This window comes from Pleurodeles waltl, chromosome 12 (assembly GCF_031143425.1).
Source record: "Pleurodeles waltl isolate 20211129_DDA chromosome 12, aPleWal1.hap1.20221129, whole genome shotgun sequence".
Lineage (NCBI taxonomy): Eukaryota > Metazoa > Chordata > Amphibia > Caudata > Salamandridae > Pleurodeles > Pleurodeles waltl.
In genome coordinates this window covers 697,762,103-697,780,656 of record NC_090451.1, presented here as the reverse complement: position 1 = coordinate 697,780,656, position 18,554 = coordinate 697,762,103, and the positions used below count along the sequence as shown (strand labels likewise).

Sequence of the window (18,554 nt, the reverse complement as noted above, 5' to 3'; positions counted from 1 at the left end):
CCTTTTACAAACTTACAAGCATAATCAATAAGTCTCTGAAACACATCATCTTTCAAGCGTTCTCAAGTTGTAACTAGGGTGGGACTTAGTATGAAAAGTTTGGGTTCAAGAGGTGAAGGTGGCACTTTAACTCATGAATATTATGATGTGTAAGTATTTATACTAAGCCACTGTTCAACAAAAACATCTATGATTGTTTTACATCTTTACGAGAGATTGTTGCTTGGCTGACAACATTTTCCTGAGCATTTGTCTTGGCTTTCGAGAAAAATTGATGTTGTTCCTCAGTCAAATTAGTGGCAGTGTTAGAAGGGCCATCTTGTCCTATGAGCTCAAAAGTCAACCAGTTCTGTACAGAAATTGCTTTGGGTCAGATGTAAACAAGGTGGTGGTGTGGTAGGCGCTACAGGCAAAGGTTTGCTTTTTGATAAGACTCTTCTCCACCCTGTTGGCCTACAGGTGAAGTCCAACGATGAAACCCAGACTGTGGGAATGATCCGCCGGGAGAGCGGCCAGTTCACCGTCCACTTCCCCCTTGATCTGGATGTAAATATCAAGGCTGTCCTCATTGGGTCATCTTTCTTCTTGGTGAGTATCCTCCATCTGGGAAGGGATATGACTTTGTGGTGAGATCAGGGATGGTTGGTTGCTAAGAGATGAGACTAAATGATTATAGGTGGTGGCTGTGATAGTGTAAGAGTCAGAGAAGGCCTACGGCTTAAAACCCTGAGGGTAGACATCCCTAAGAGGAGATCACCCATTAATAACTCGATTGGATAAGCCGTGTCTCCGATGCAACCATCTGCTCAACTTTACTGCTCTAATGGATCTCACGTTGCTTTTCTATGAAAGGTTTGTGAAGGGACAGCTTAGAGTATGAAAGAATAATGAAACCTTTGAAGATCCTTCAAAGGATGTCTGGCTAAGTCTCGTTAGAATTATAAATTTCTTTTAAAAACTAACCTAGCTTATTATTCACCATGAGTATGTCCTACTCCAACTACTTCGGATAGGGTGACCATCCCCTGCTTGGGAGCACCAGGCAATCTAATAGATGCACTGCACAGGAGGAAAAAACTCCCTTGCATCAGAGACAATGATTGACTGTTTAAACAAAAAAATAAATGCTTTGGAAGTTTGTGTTAAAACAACAGAAATGCAGAGCGGGCGAAAACAGCGTGGTAACTTCTGAGTGTTTGATTGAGTCTGCAGTGGAGCTCTGCACCGGGTGTTCAGATGTAGGCTGAGAGCCCCATGCCAGGCAGGTGAAAATCTCGACAGTAAGTCATGGCTTCCACTTATGTGGTCGTGTTCTGGCCTGGTCCAAATACCTTGAATGGCCTTTAAAAGTGGTAATGAGTTGGTTTAGGGTATTAGAAAATACTGGACCAGGTGTACTAAAAACCTGGTTGAATATTGCACACTGACCTTTTTTTCAACCATTGATTGAATGTGCGGAACTACCTATATACTAATAGGTCGATTTGAAAAATAAAAAATCATAGTGGATTGCAGACCGATCTACCTAGTGAATATTAACGAGGCAGTCTGTAATTTTTGACCCACTGTGACGGGCTACACCTACATAAAAGGTGGCTTACAAGAGGCGGCAGACCACCATCCTTGTGACTGCTTTTCAAAACTGAAAACTTTTTTTTTTTTTGCAGCCCTGTTTCCTTAAAGAAAATGGGACTGCTTTAAAAAAATATGTCAAAACATTAGTGAGAGTTCTGCTGCCGTCCCCTGGACCACTGCCTCCTCCCCCTGAAGCAGCCACGCCAATTTACTAATGCTTAAAGGGTTCAAATAGGACCACTTCCTCTTTTGCGAATGTTACCACCCTTCCTTGGGAGTTAGAAAATTATCTCTGGTTTGTGACCGAAATTCCAGTCTCAAACCATTGATACTTAGGATACCAAATCACAATTTGGAAGGAATGCCCACCATACATCCCTTCTAAATTGGGATTTATTATCCATTTCTGAAGCGATTTTAGAAGTGTGTAAACCTTTGCTGTGTCCTGAAAGGAGTTTAGTCCATAAAAATAACTTTTTAGCTGTCACAAACACTCTGATTTTGCAAATATGAGTGTTTGCGAGAGCTAAAAGCTTTAGTACATCTGGCCCACTATGCTTTGTGGTGATTATTCGCTGGCGGAGAAGCCGAACGCTGAATTATTTCTTCCAGGCTATTGATATAGTTAAGGCAATTCTGCTGTAACACCGATGGTGTCTATCAGAGAACCTCCATAGGGCAAGAAGCTCACATATGGTGTGAGGTCTGGGGAGAAATCTGCCAGCCAGCAGGAGACTCAGACTTCTAGGAACAGCACTTTGGATGTACTCATCTTCTCCATGTCAACATCTTTCTGTGCCAGCTCTGGTTAATTTTAATGCTTGCCTTTTGGCATCTGGCAAGGCAGACTCTAAGAGGTCCTGAGCATATAGAAACTTTAAAACCCATACGCCGGTACTTTACTAAGGGATGGCGAGACCCTTCAGCTTTTAGACCTCTGTCCCCCAACTTATGTGGATGGTCTGCACTGGTGAGAATGACATGGTTGGCAAGGAAGTACCACTTTCTGACTCAGCGTGGCCCATAGCTTCAAGCACAGGAGAAGAACTAGGCCTCAGGCATGTAAACTCTGTTCTCCAGCAGGTGATGCTTCAGCTTGCCTCTAGGTTGGCATGGAATGTGGGTGGCTCTGAATTCTGCTTGTGTGGGTTGACTACTGCTTCAAGAAGCAAAGCATCTGCAGCATTTCAACTAGGTTCTTCAGGAAAGTTGACTTTGATCACAGCACTCAGGCTGGCCCCCATCACCTAAAACTTCTCTGGACTGACACAACCCTTCTTATATTTCTGTGTGCTCAGTTTACCACAGCTTCACACTTATATCAGAGGACAGTGATGTCAAGCCCCGGACAGTAGCTCTAAGAGTGCAGCAGGCAGACACTCGCTGGAGCGGATCCCACTGTCATCTCTGCATACTCCTGTATCTCACCTTCTCCTCTTGTTATTTCTCAGGATGCGGAAATTTACAGTCGGAGAATGAAGATGTTGCGAGACGCACGACACCACCATAACTAAACTGACCCCAAGCTCTCTCTAGCTTGGGGAAGGAGCGAGGACTGGAGAAGACTGGATCCTGGTGCCCACAGACACTGACTCTTGCTTCCCCTCCTTTCATCCCTTCTACCCTCCCTGATCCATAGGCGTAGGTGTCTAACAAGAAATGTTCCTATATGTGTGGGCGCTGAATACCAACCCTAAGGCAGAGTTGGAGAGCTTGGTGATATAACTTTATCTTCTGGCCAAAGACGCAGACCTGATTTCCTCCGTGCCATTTCAGTGACTGACATCCTGTGGCCCAGCAGCAGAGAGGAGTCTGTAAAAGTCTCAGTGACTTTGTGGACACATGCAGTTTTCTTCAGCACTCCTGTACACCCTCCACCCTTTCCTACACATGTATACACACACACACACACACACACGGCTCTTCCCAGTATTCTCACCAGCACTCCTTTAAAACCTCCCTCACAAATGTATACACACACACAGGTCTCGTCTGCCTTCCCACAACCCCCACACTTGGATACATACACACAAGTTTCTTCAGTGCTCATGCATACCCCCTCCTCCCCCCCACACACACACACATATACAGGTCTCCTCAGCATTTCTACACACAGACATACACACAGAGGTTTCTTCAGTATCTCTCCACACCCTCCCATGAACGTATACACGGGTCCCTGAAGTATTTTGACACATCCTTCCACACAGATCACAGACACACATCTCTTCAGTTTTTCTACTGACCCCACACACACACATGTGCACACATACACAGTCTCATCAGCACTCCTTCACAAACCCCCACCTCTTCAGCAGTCCTGTATCAACATACAGGTCTCTCTTGCACACCTACACACATGTGTTTCTGCTCCTGTGACCATCTGATGTCCGCTAAGGCCATGATTATGAGTTGTACAGTACTGGTGGGATGACAGACCTGCAGCATCAAAATCAGTACAGTGCTGTTAACACCTCACCAGGTCCATGCAGCTATTAGTTAAACCCTAGAGTACAGGGATTCACTGTGCAGGACTGGATATAATGGACAAAGTTGATTATTAGTTAGTATTGGGTCCACTGTGCACACTTCCAGAAGAGTCCGGGTGTGGGAACACCAGTCGTAACCATGAGAAGTGGATTTTCACACTGGAATATCGCCCCTCCTGCCTCTCAGTCGGGGCCTCAGTGTTCTTACAAACTTGTGGTCTAATTGCTCATGTTCATGCAGCTGGTCCTGTCACTGCAGTTATTTCCTACGAGTTAAAGTCCCTCGAAGCACTGAAACTCATAATTGAGACCTTGTCAAGGGATTCCAAGAACCCCTCCTATACACAAATAAATCTCTCCATCATTCTTATACGCGTGGACATGTTTATGAGATGTCCCCATCATTTTGTAAATGCAGACTGCCAAACTTCTCCAGAACAATACGTATATGAGGCGACTCTTCAACACTGTAATACACAAATATGAGGTCTTGCCATCCCTCTAATACCCATATGTTTAAGGTCTCTTCAGTACTCTCATGCACACACCTTCAAGATCCCACCAGTAGTCTAATGCACATATCTTTGAGGTCTCTCTCATTCTCCTAAACATATTTTCGAGATATCTTAGGATTTTTATACACATCTTCGAGATCTTTACGGCACTTGAGATTTCACTAACAGTCTGATAAACGTTGCTCCCCGCATCGCTAACCGTCTAATACCTTTATTTTTAGGAAAATCATAGTCCTTCTGTACATAGGATGTGATTTTCATGTAATAAATCAGTGTACAAGATATCTCCTCTCTGCTGCTCTTCAGACACACCAGAGGGATTTGCAAAATGTTCTGCTTATGTACCAGAGGTGAGCTATCTGGTATATACAATATTTATTTAGTACACACTTTGCTTATCTGCACAATAGTTATCCGTGGCTGCTGTCAGGATCTACATATATGAAATATATTCTACTCTACTCTACAAAATACCGTTTCTGTGTTTCTATACTGGTATGCAGTTTGCCTTCATCATAGTCTGCGCTAATATGGAAGTTGTCAATCTTAGCACATATAAAAATAGACAAGTCCTAATTAACACTGCATTTCCTCACCATATCTATTCTCTGATCCTATTAAGATATATAAATATTTACCACACTGTGTCTCCTGTACACAAGATGTGTTTTGTGATGCTATACAGACATGCAATGATCATGTACCACATTCTGTACTAATATGCATGTTATCCGGTATGTACTCATTAAGAAATACGATAACAGGTTTCTGTGCATCAGCAATGTATCTATTATCTGCTGTTAAACATTCATAAGCCATTTTCTGTGTTATGCATCTGGTAAAAGTTCTGTTTGATTGTACCTTACTAATTCAAAATGTTCACTAAGAAATAACATTTCTCTTTACCAATTCTAATCCATCACTACAAAACTGTAGTGGATCCCATTGAAATGGGTTAAGTGTAGTAATAGTATAAAACGCAACGCTTTCTGTTTTTTTTTTTATTTTGGACAGAAAGACTGAAAATAACTGAAGCATTCTTCAAAACACCTTAAACACATTTCAGACGGTGACACGAAATAGCTTAATCATAGTGGGTTACCTTTTACCCCAACCCCCAAACCCTCTATCCTTAACCATAACCCTACAAGGTTGTCCCCATACCCTTAATCCATGCCCTAAAACCCTTAACCTATACCACAACCGCCTAACCCTGTACCCAACCTCCTAAACTTCACCTCTGTACCCTTAACCGCATACCCCTAATCCGTAACTCCTTACCCCTAACACCTATGTCCTAACGCCCTAACAATTAACACCTTAACCCCTTTATCCTTCACTTGTATGCCCTACCCCTTGCCACCGTGCCTTTAACCCTATACCTTTAATCCTGAACCTTAACCCTATACACCAAACCCTAACTTTTAATTTCTGAACCTATATCACTGTCCTCTACACCCTAAACTAATACCCTGTACCGTAATCCCCTACACCCCAAGACCCTAACCCTATTTCCTTAACTGCATATTTCAAAACATACTTGCTAATCCCATATTCTGAAACCCTGTGCCTTATATCTTATACCCTTAAGTGCAACCCCATTACCCACTCGTATTGTCCTATTTCAATATATTTTGGGAATAAACACTTTGAGAAGTGTCTCCGAATTTCAAGTATTTGTCCTTAAAACTGACTCTTTGGAAATGTTATTCTTACAAGTGGTATTGTGGTGGCTTTGATGCAGTACCATCTGTGCTGAGCTCCTGCACAGCTATGAAATAACACATTTATCACATTCTATGAGAACGTACATGCTAAAGAAGAGTTATTTATTGCATTAACTCTTAATAAATGCAAGGACATTACCCACAACCTGCATGGTGCTCTGATTCCACCCAAATGTCTATGTGCATGAAGAGGTCTGGATAAGAAGAAGGCTGTGGGCTGCTTTGGATTGGTTGTGTGGAGACGTGGCCCACATGGCTCTCAGCCTAAGACACTTTTAAACCTTTGTAATAGACCATGACCGGCCATCAGAGACGGGGAAGAAAACATCTTAACAGTCACTTTCCTTGGAAAGGCTTTTAGAGCTGTCTCAGAGTCAGTGGCACGCTAAGGTGGACCCAAGTTAAATTTCCCACGTCTGTTGTGTGTGAATTCTCAAAAGTGGGGAGACAATTCCTGCTTTGCACTTTATCACAGAGGCAAAAGTTATAAAGTTTATTAGGATTTTGGGGAAAACTCGGATTGAATTGACAAAATAACTTTTAAAAAGTTGGTACCGTTTAGTGAGGCTAAGACAGAGACTTGCTTTCTTGGTTTTATGGTAAAGGGGTTTGTATAATTGCAAGAGAGAACAGATTGAGCTGTTATGTGGGTTGTATTTAGCTCTGATAGAACTTTTTTATTGAGACTACAGACTGATTCTATTTTGAAATTTTAATCTGAACACGTTTTTTTGTAAAAATGAGGAGCTTTGAAATATAACTGCTTTAAATGTGGTTTAGCAAAGTGCACTACTAAAAGCTGTAGAAATGTTTGTTTAAAGCTTGTCCTGAAAGATTTGATGACTCAGTTGTGACTTTTTCATATTTGTGTGTTATAGTACCAAAGGTTATAAAATAAACATTACATTATTATTATTATTAATAAACATTTTAAGAAAAGAAACCTGAATCTTTCAACATGTTTATTTTTATAATTAACAAATTATTTATTCCCAAAATTATGAATAACTTCTGTTACGTCTTAACAACCTGTCCTGCTGCTCTAAAACTTGTGAAGGTAATTTAAAACTTTATATTAAGGCGGGAGGTTCTTGTTCCTCCAATGACACATATTTGCCCCTTCTTTGTTGAGGACACTGGGGGTCACCCTCCTGAAAACCTTATGTAGCAAGAATAAGAATTCTTGTACCAACAGTTTTGCAACAGTAGAAAACTAAGTTCAGCAAGCTAAAAATCCAACTATTTAAAAAAGCCATCCGCAGGTTCTGATAATTCTGCCAGGATTACTTTGTATGGAAGCGTAGCATTGGGCCCGAAGATTCCACTGTCCGGCTGCCAGTGGCATAAAAAAAAATATGAGGCTCCCATGCAGAATGTTGTGTGGAGCCCCTGAGGCTAGCATATCTCACAGATATTCATAGGCCAAAGGCTCAATGGGCGCCCTTGAAGGGGGTGGGTCCATCACGGAACCTATGAAACGCCTCTCTCAATGGGTGCTCTTAAAGGGTGGGTCCACCGAGAGGCATGGGTTATGCCCCTCTCAGTGGGGCCCTTGAAGGGTAGGTCCTCTGCAGGGGCCTGCATTACGCCTCTCACAATGGATGCCCTTCAAGGGTGGGTCCATTGCGAAGCCTTGTTACGCTTCTCTCGATCGGTGCTCGTGAAGGATGGGTCCACCGCAGGGCCTGGGTTATGCCCCTCTCAGTGGGGGCCCTTGAAGGGTGTGTCCTCTGCAGGGGCCTGCATTACGCCTCTCTCAATGGGTGCTCTTGAAGGGTGGGTCCAGCGCAGGGGCTGGGTTATTCCCCTCTCAGTGGGGCCCTTGAAGGGTGGGCCTGCTGCAGGGGCCTGCATTACGCCTCTCTCGATGGATGCCCTTGAGGGGTGGGTCCACCGCGGGGCCTGTGTTATGCCTCTCTCAGTGGGGGCCCTTGAAGGGTGGGTCCGCTGCAGGGGCCTGCATTACGCCTCTCTCGATGGGCGCCCCTGAGTGCAACACCATTACCCCATTCGTATTGTCCTATTTCAATATATTTTGGGAATAAACACTTTGAGAAGTGTCTCCGAATTTCAAGTATTTATCCTTAAAACTGACTCTTGGGAAATGTTATTCTTACAAGTGCTATTGTCGTGGCTTTGAGGCAGTACCATCCGTTCTGCGTTTCTGCACAGCTATGAAATAACACATTTATCACATTCTATGAGAATGTACATGCTAAAGAAGAGTTATTTATTGCATTAACTTTTAAAATAAACGCAAGGACATGCACACAACCTGCATGGTGCTCTGATTCCACCCCAATGTCTATGTGCATGAAGAGGTCTGGATAAGAAGAAGGCTGTGGGCTGCTTTGGATTGTTAGGGTGGAGAGGTGGCCCACATGGCTCTCAGCCTAAGACACTTTTAAACCTTTGTAATAGACCCTGACCGGCCATCAGAGATAGGGGAAGAAAAAATCTTAACAGTCACTTTCCTTGGAAAGGCTTCTAGAGCTGTCTCAGAGTCAGTGGCACGCTAAGGTGGACCTGCATTACGCCTCTCTCGATGGACGCCCCTGAACGGTGGGTCCATCGCAGACCTATGTTACGCCTCTCTCAATGGGTGCTCTTGAAGGGTGGGTCCACCATGGGCATGGGTTATGCCCCTCTCAGTGGGGCCCTTGAAGGGTGGGTCCTCTGCAGGGGCCTGCATTACGCCTCTCTCAATAGACGCCCGTGAATGGTGGGTCCATCGCGGGACCTGCACCTCTCTCAATGGGTGCTCTTGAAGGGTGGGTCCAGCGCGCAGGGGCTGGGTTATTTACCTCTCAGTGGGGGCCCTTGAAGGGTGGGCCTGCTGCAGGGGCCTGCATTACGCCTCTCTCAATGGACGCCCTTGAAGGGTGGGTTCATTGCGAGGCCTGTGTTAAGCCTCTCTCAATGGGTACTCTTGAAGGTTGGGTCCACCGCGGGGCCTGGGTTATGCCCCTCTCTGTAGGGGCCCTTGAAGGGTGGGTCCGCTTCAGGGGCCTACATTACGCCTCTCTTGATGGACACCCCTGAAGGGTGGGTCCATTGCGAGGCCGGTGTTATGCCTCTCTCAATGGGTACTCTTGAAGGGTGGGTCCACCACTGGGCCTGGGTTATGCCCCTCTCAGTGGGGGCCCTTGAAGGGTGGGTCTGCTGCACGGGCCTGCATTACGCCTCTCTCAATGGGCACCCTTGAAGGGTAGGTCTGCCACAGGGTCTGCTTTATGCCCCTGTCAACGGCCGCCCTTAAAGGTTGGGTCCGCTGCAGGGGCCTGTGTTACACGCCTATCATTGGGAGCCTTGAAGGCTAGGTCCACTGCGGTGGCCTGCGTTATGCCCCAGTCACTGGGCGCTCTTGACGGGTGTGTCCACCGCGGGGGCCTGCGTTGCGCCCCTCTCAAAAGGTGCTGTTGAAGGTTGGGTCCACCGGAGGGACCTGCGAATTGCCCCTCTCAATAGGGCGCCCTTCAAGGTTGAGTATACCACAGGGTCTACCTTACACCCCTCTCAATGTGTGCCCTTAAAGGGTGGGTCCACCATGTGGTCTGCATTATGACGCTCTTGAAGGGTGGTTACAGTTCAGGGGCCTATGTTTCACCCCTCTCAAGGGAGCACCTTTGAAGAGTGGTTCCACCGCAGGGGCCTGCATTACACCCCTGTCAGTGGGTGCTCTTAAAGGGTGGATCTACAGCGGGGGCCTGCGTTGCACCCCTCTCAATGGGTGTTATTGAAGGGTGGTTCCACCATGGGGGCCTGCATTATGCCCCTCTCAATGGGCGTCCTTGAAGGGTGGATCCTCCACAGGGCCTGTGTTACGCCCCTCTCAATAGGTGCCCTTGAAGGGTGGGTGTGAGAAAGTAGCCTCTTTCTAGCCTTGTTACCCCCACTTTTGGCCTGTTTGTGAGTGTATGTCAGGATGTTTGTCACTGTTTTCACTGTCTCACTGGGATCCTGATGGCTAGGCCCCAGTGCTCATAGTGAAAACACTATGTTTTCAGTATATTTGTTATGTGTCACTGGGACCCTGCTAGTCAGGACCCCAGTGCTCATAAGGTTGTGTCCTATATGTATGTGTCACTGGGACCCTGTCACACAGGGCCCCAGTGCTCATAGGTGTGCATGTATGTGTTCCCTGTGTGGTGCCTAACTGTCTCACTGAGTCTCTGCTAACCAGAACCTCAGTGTTTATGCTCTCTCATTACTTTTAAATTGTCACTAACAGGCTAGTGACCAATTTTACCAATTCACATTGGCTTACTGGAACACCCTTATAATTCCCTAGTATATGGTACTGAGGTACCCAGGGTATTGGGGTTCCAGGAGATCCCTATGGACTGCAGCATTTCTTTTGCCACCCATAGGGAGCTCTGACAATTCTTACACAGGCCTGCCACTGCAGCCTGAGTGAAATAACGTCCACGTTATTTCACAGCCATTTTACACTGCACTTAAGTAACTTATAAGTCACCTATATGTCTAACCTTTACCTGGTAACGGTTAGGTGCAAAGTTACTTAGTGTGAGGGCACCCTGGCACTAGCCAAGGTGCCCCCACATTGTTCAGAGCCAATTCCCTGAACTTTGTGAGTGCGGGGACACCATTACACGCGTGCACTACATATAGGTCACTACCTATATGTAGCTTCACAATGGTAACTCCGAATATGGCCATGTAACATGTCTATGATCATGGAATTGCCCCCTCTATGCCATCCTGGCATAGTTGGCCCAATCCCATGATCCCAGTGGTCTGTAGCACAGACCCTGGTACTGCCAAACTGCCCTTCCTGGGGTTTCACTGCAGCTGCTGCTGCTGCCAACCCCTCAGACAGGCATCTGCCCTCCTGGGGTCCAGCCAGGCCTGGCCCAGGATGGCAGAACAAAGAACTTCCTCTGAGAGAGGGTGTGACACCCTCTCCCTTTGGAAAATGGTGTGAAGGCAGGGGAGGAGTAGCCTCCCCCAGCCTCTGGAAATGCTTTCTTGGGCACAGATGTGCCCAATTCTGCATAAGCCAGTCTACACTGGTTCAGGGACCCCTTAGCCCCTGCTCTGGCGCGAAACTGGACAAAGGAAAGGGGAGTGACCACTCCCCTGACCTGCACCTCCCCTGGGAGGTGTCCAGAGCTCCTCCAGTGTGCTCCAGACCTCTGCCATCTTGGAAACAGAGGTGCTGCTGGCACACTGGACTGCTCTGAGTGGCCAGTGCCACCAGGTGACGTCAGAGACTCCTGCTGATAGGCTCCTTCAGGTGTTAGTAGCCTATCCTCTCTCCTAGGTAGCCAAACCCTCTTTTCTGGCTATTTAGGGTCTCTGTCTCTGGGGAAACTTTAGATAACGAATGCATGAGCTCAGCCGAGTTCCTCTGCATCTCTCTCTTCACCTTCTGATAAGGAATCGACCGCTGACCGCGCTGGAAGCCTGCAAACCTGCAACATAGTAGCAAAGACGACTACTGCAACTCTGTAACGCTGATCCTGCCGCCTTCTCGACTGTTTTCCTGCTTGTGCATGCTGTGGGGGTAGCCTGCCTCCTCTCTGCACCAGAAGCTCCGAAGAAATCTCCCGTGGGTCGACGGAATCTTCCCCCTGCAACCGCAGGCACCAAAAAGCTGCATTACCGGTCCCTTGGGTCTCCTCTCAGCACGACGAGCGAGGTCCCTCGAATCCAGCGACTCTGTCCAAGTGACCCCCACAGTCCAGTGACTCTTCAGCCCAAGTTTGGTGGAGGTAAGTCCTTGCCTCACCTCGCTGGGCTGCATTGCTGGGAACCGCGACGTTGCAAGCTACTCCGGCCCCTGTGCACTTCCGGCGGAAATCCTTTGTGCACAGCCAAGCCTTGGTCCACGGCACTCTAACCTGCATTGCACGACTTTCTAAGTTGGTCTCCGGCGACGTGGGACTCCTTTGTGCAACTTCGGCGAGCACCGTTTCACGCATCCTCGTAGTGCCTGTTTCTGGCACTTCTCCGGGTGCTACCTGCTTCAGTGAGGGCTCTTTGTCTTGCTCGACGTCCCCTCTCTCTTCAGGTCCAATTTGCGACCTCCTGGTCCCTCCTGGGCCCCAGCAGCGTCCAAAAACGCCAAACGCACGATTTGCAGCTAGCAAGGCTTGTTGGCGTTCTTTCGGCGGGAAAACACTTCTGCACGACTCTCCAAGGCGAGAGGGATCCGTCCACCAAAGGGGAAGTCTCTAGCCCTTTTCGTTCCTGCAGAAACCTCAGCTTCTTCTGTCCAGTCGAAGCTTCTTTGCACCCGCAGCTGGCATTTCCTGGGCATCTGCCCATCTCCGACTTGCTTGTGACTTTTGGACTTGGTCCCCTTGTTCCACAGGTACCCTAGATTGGAAATCCACAGTTGTTGCATTGCTGGTTTGTGTCTTTCCTGCATTATTCCTCTAACACGACTACTTTGTCCTTAGGGGAACTTTAGTGCACTTTGCACTCACTTTTCAGGGTCTTGGGGAGGGTTATTTTTCTAACTCTCACTATTTTCTAATAGTCCCAGCGACCCTCTACAAGGTCACATAGGTTTGGGGTCCATTCGTGGTTCGCATTCCACTTTTGGAGTATATGGTTTGTGTTGCCCCTATCCCTATGTTTCCCCATTGCATCCTATTGTAACTATACATTGTTTGCACTGTTTTCTAAGACTATACTGCATATTTTTGCTATTGTGTATATATATCTTGTGTATATTTCCTATCCTCTCACTGAGGGTACACTCTAAGATACTTTGGCATATTGTCATAAAAATAAAGTGCCTTTTAGTATTTTAGTATGTGTTTTCTTATGATATTGTGTTTTCTTATGATATTGTGCATATGGCACTAAGTGGTACTGTAGTAGCTTCACACGTCTCCTAGTTCAGCCTAAGCTGCTCTGCTAAGCTACCATTATCTATCAGCCTAAGCTGCTAGACACCCTATACACTAATAAGGGATAACTGGGCCTGGTGCAAGGTGCAAGTACCCCTTGGTACTCACTACAAGCCAGTCCAGCCTCCTACAGTGGGTCCACCATGGGCCTGCATTACGCCCCTGTTAATGGGCACCCTTAAAGGGTTGGTCCTCACAGGGGCCTGCATTACGCCCCTGTCAATGAGCGCCCTTGAAGGGTGGGACAACTGCAGAGCCTGCATTACTCCCCTCTCAATGGGCACCCTTGAAGGGTGGGTCCACCGCTGGGCCTGCATTACTCCCTTTTGTTGAGTGCCCTTGCAGGGTGGTTCCACTGCAGGGGTCTGCGTTACACCCCTGCCAATGGGTGCCCTTGAAGGGTGGGTTCTTTGCAGGGTCTGTATTAATGCCCCTCTCAACGGGTGCCCTTGAAGGGTGGGTCCACCACGGGAGTGCATTACACCCCTGTCAATGGGCGGACTTCAAGGGTGGGTCCTCCTTGCAGGGGCCTTCGTTACACCCCTGCCAATGGGTGCCCTTGAAGGGTGAGACATTCGCAAGGCCTGCTCTACACCCCTCTCAATGGGCACCCTTGAAGTTTGGTCCACCACGGGGCCTGCGTTACACCCTATTAATCGGGTCCTCCATCTGTGTTACGCCCCTGCCAATAAGCGCCCTTGAAGGGTGGGTCCTCTGTAGGGTCTGCGTTACGCCCCTCTCGTCTGCTATGTGAGTGACTACTGCGGGCCACACATTCCCCTCAGTCTCCCGGTAAAAATGATACCTCACTTGTGTAGGTGGGCCAAGTGCCTGTGACAGGGAAGACCTAAAAACATGTCGAAATTGAGGGGGAACCAAAGCGGGTCCAAAAGGGCAGATTGAAAAAAACATTTTTAGGCTGACAAGTGCAGCAGAAATTTTATCGGTATAGATGAGACTATGTTGGGTGGTAGGAATTTTGTGGATTCCTGCAGATTCCGGAAGGTTCCATCACAAAAATGTGCGGAAAATGTGTGATTTCCATCAAAGGTGGAGGTTTGCAGGGCATTGTGGGTAAGAAAATGGTGCTGCGGGTGCATGTGAAGCACACCACCCTGGAATCAACCAGATGTTTAGTTTTCAGATGTGTCTAGGTCTTGTGGATTTTTCTACATGGAAGCGTCCCAAAGTCAAAAAAGTGCAGCCCTCACCATTCCAAGTGGGATGATTTTGAGAGTTACCAAGCTCTTATGGCCCAAATGTAAAATCGAAAACCAAAATAATCAAATGTCCTCTTGCTTGCCGTGGGATAAGATGTTTTAGTGTGCGGGGAGAGCTGAAAGACTGTTACCCCCTTCAGTTGGGGTGGGGGCATAACCAGGCCCATACTGGTTGGTAGCTTTCCACCCCACTATTTTTTTTAATTCCATGGCATCTAGTAGACTTTCTACACCACGGACCGGGGTAGGTTACTTCCTGGTCACAGCAGCAGACAAAAACGTCATTTAGCGCTGGACCATTGGTCTGTGTATTCCTAGGATGCTCGTCTTCAAGTTTAGGACGGGCACGAGTTAGGAACGACTGGTTCCACGTTCATGTAAGTGATTGTTACTCCCCCCAGCTAATTGCGGGCTTATAGTAACTTGTATACCTTTTTTGGAAATATATGTGGCCCTTAGTACCTAGGAGATACACATAGTCATATAAGGTCCTGATGAAGCATCACTGGATCCGTTTGGACCACCAGGATGCGAAACATGTTGACCCATGAGAGGGTAGACTTTGGAAAATTCCCAGACCCCTCCTTTTGATACATTTTTTCACTATAAGAGTGATTGATCTTAATTTCTCTATTCACTCTTCTGACTATATATTTTTAACCTTGGCCCTGACCGTCCATCTGGTCTAATAAAATCCATTGTCTCAGTGGCGGTTTTGGTAGTCAATTTTAAATCACATTCTTTTCTGATCTCCGTTGACACTTCAATTACCTTTGGGGTCACGGCACCACCACATAAAAAGATCTCCGGCAAAGAGCCCCCCCACACGGGGTGGTGCCCGTCAGACATTGCAGCGCCGGTCTGACGAGGAGCAGTGCCTATGATGAAGCATGACACCCTATGGGTGTGTGAGGCCTCTTGCTCCTGAAATTTAGGACCCCGGTCACGACTTTCTGTTTTACATGGTTGGAACAGTGTATTACTAATTTTTGACTTTCTACACCCCCCCGCCCCCCCCCCCCCCCAGTTGTGGGTCGGGGGTAATTGCGCCATCTGCCCACTGGTGGGCAGAACAACTTTGGCCCCATTTATTTGGGATAGGGGTATAGCCATACCCCCACCCTCTTATTTTGGAGAAAAAAAAACCCTGGTCTCTGGTGGGCTTTCTGCCCCCTTGGGGGCAGATGGGCCTTCCAAAAATAGGCCTATGGCCAACAGTAATGTGCCCCCATGGGGAGCGACCTTTGCCCAAGGGGCTGCCACCCAAAACAAAACACACACCAATCCCTGGTATCTATAGGTTTCTGCCCCCCCCCCCCCGGAGGCAGATCGGTGTAATTACATTAGGCCCAAATGCCTCCGGGGGGGGCAGAAAAGGCCTAAAAATATTTTGCCAACCCCGGGCAGTGGCCCTTGCCCAAGGGGCCGCTCCCCTTATGCGTTAGTATAACAAATAAAATTCCCTGGTGTCTAGTGGCTTCTGCCCTTGGGGGGCCAAAATGGCCTAAAACGCGACTGCGTGCTGACGTCATCAGACGTCACTGGGGGTGGGGGGGTCGGGTTGGAAGGAGCACTGTGCCGACAGACGTAACCATTACGACCCCGGCACAGAACGGATTAAAGTAGATATCGTATCTCTATAGTTATTCCCAATGGGACCTTCTCGTATCTCAGAACAGCATCTGCCCAACCAAATGATATTTGAAGGCAATATTTTTGCAAATTCAGTAATTGGGCATAACAAAACGTTAGAAAGAGTACTAGAGGTACTAACAGAAAGAGGCAATACAATACATTTGCAGTCACGGCTGACGGCAAGCAGAAAGGGTGGGGCGGTGTCCGGGGGGTGGAGGCAATAAAAATTAAAATCATTTAAAAAAAACACTTACCTTGATCACCGTCGCAGCGCTCCATCCGCTCCTCTGCTGCAGGCACAGGCTTCCAGCCGGATTGACTGGGAGCACGCAGTCAGGGCATCCCCCCAGGCAGACTGGGAGCCTGTGTCTGCTCTCTCCAACTGTATTGCTAGGCTGGAGAGAGCCTACTGCGCATGTATGTTTGGACGGCCCGAAACGACTGGCCAAACATACATGCACACTGATGGGGAGTGCTGTGCACTCCTCCTCAGTGGTCGTCACAGCCTGTGGCCCGCTCCTTTTACCAAAAAATTATAATAAACGCAGTTTAATATCGTTTTTTGGCAAAAAGTTTGCAGCTGCCACTGCTGGCAGGGGGGGCGCTCCTCTGCCCTAATGGAGGAGCCGCCCCTGTACATGTGAACAAATATACATTTCCACCGAAGAGTGAGGAGAAATATGTGGCACGTAAAATCACCAATGAAAAAAGTAACCCAAAGGACACCATGCTCAATGTCATTGAGAAATGCCTATACCACCAGACAAAGATCAGCTCTACGATTTGCAAGGCTGGCACTTCTGCTGTCGCGTGGGCTCTCATTATCCTAAATGAGACTACTGGATTTCTAGGCGGTAGGATCGATAACGGTGTGGGGGACTGAGTCTTACCCACGTGTAAGGAACACTGTCACCCTAAATCCGGTTTTTGCTCCGGCTAACTAGCAGTGCCTCATTTCTCCCACAGGGAAGAGATGATTGGGCAGCCGAGCGCATTACATCTTTGGAACTTCTCAGGGAAGTCGTGGTCACTCAGATCCACACCAACTCTCTCATTTACAGTATGATCTCATATACAAATGACAAAGGCAGTATAAGTTTTATATATAATGTTTTAATAAAACGACTGCATTTTAGATATTAAGGCGTGAGCCGCGATAACCAGAACCATACAACACAGTAGGATTGAAATAGTCACCAGGAGAGTAAAACATAAGAACAAAGCGATCATCGTGTCTAATAGTTTCTACTCTCAATCTGCTTGGTCTATTTCGAGCACAGCATGTTAAGCTTTTAACTTGCCTTTCTGAATCACTGGGGAGACATCAGCCCTCATACCTGAGCAAAGGCCTGTGATCTTGGTTCAGCATCTGCAACGAGGCAGTCAGTGTCTAGTTGTGGTTCCCTGGTTGGAATCTCCCTCTTGCGTGTATTGGGACAAGGAAGTGATTTTATAACTAACATGTCAGCGTGATCACAAAATGTCCCTACGCAGGAATGCCAAGTCTAAACTCCTACCACGTTTATCGGCAATGTACCAGACTGTATCCTTGACTGAAGCACAGAATGTGTTATGGAGAATTCCAGTGCTGAAGTAGGCTAAACAGTGTGATATGAATACAAAACAAAACCGTAGAGCTGGCTATCTGAAAAATAACAGTACGAAGCCTAATAAAAAGCATGTAGAGCAAAGTGCACAGAGGCTCTAAGCTTCAAGCAACTGAATAAAATACATCCAGGGCAAAGTGCACAAAGGCCTAAAGCCTGAAGCTAACGCGCAAAGGATACGTAAAACTAACCACACTACACCCTCCCCTTGTCGGTAGCAAGTGGTTCCAATAAGATAAAAATATGCCCTAGATACAAATGATACCTACAAATTTATATATATATTTCGACAAGGTCAGAAGACAACAAAGTCATAAAATTTAGGAAACGTGACGAGAAAGCCAAATTCAATATAATGTCAATTTTGCAGGAGAGGAAAAAATCCAATGTGTTAAACAGAAGCAATAGAAAGTAGGAGCTCCTCCACCTCGATATATGTCAATATCGGAAGATCCACGCCACAAAGTACCACGGAACAGGTGTGTTCCAAAGCCCCAAAACCATTCAGGGCGGCACCCCGTGCAGGGCCCATTAATGAGACAAAACCATCTTCCTCCAGGAAGGGAATCTCATGAACTGCCTCACGAAGCAAACGCAACCGTAGTGCACAAGTCTGGGAATGAGCCCTAATCGGGAACATCAACAGATCAGGATCGACCACTAGAGGGCGCTGCAGTGAGAGGCAGAGAGCCAGTGCATGTTCAAACGAGCACCAAAGGCACCGAAACACGGGTTGCACACAATCCAAAACCGGTTGGAATGACAGAGACCAGTCATACTCCAAATGGCCCAGGAGTGTTGTTCCAAAATGCTGCATCATGCGTTCACGACACAGCTGCGCTGACGGGAGCAGCAATGCAGGATCTCGTCGTGGCGGGACAGCCATTGTGGAAAAATAGCAACAA

At 47.2% G+C, this 18,554-nt stretch overlaps 1 protein-coding gene across 4 annotated transcripts in view; it reads left to right on the top strand.

The window, feature by feature from the left end:
• LOC138266884 (phospholipid scramblase 3-like) overlaps positions 1-7,249 on the top strand; it is an 88,771-nt gene extending 81,522 nt beyond the window's left edge. For all 4 annotated transcript variants that reach the window (XM_069215606.1, XM_069215608.1, XM_069215609.1 and 1 more), the window contains 2 exons: positions 460-588; positions 3,027-7,249. In XM_069215606.1, coding sequence (XP_069071707.1) covers positions 460-588; positions 3,027-3,089 — 192 coding nt within the window. In that variant the 3' untranslated portion in view covers positions 3,090-7,249. The remainder of the gene's footprint in view (positions 1-459; positions 589-3,026) is intronic.
• Positions 7,250-18,554: the final 11,305 nt, after the last annotated feature.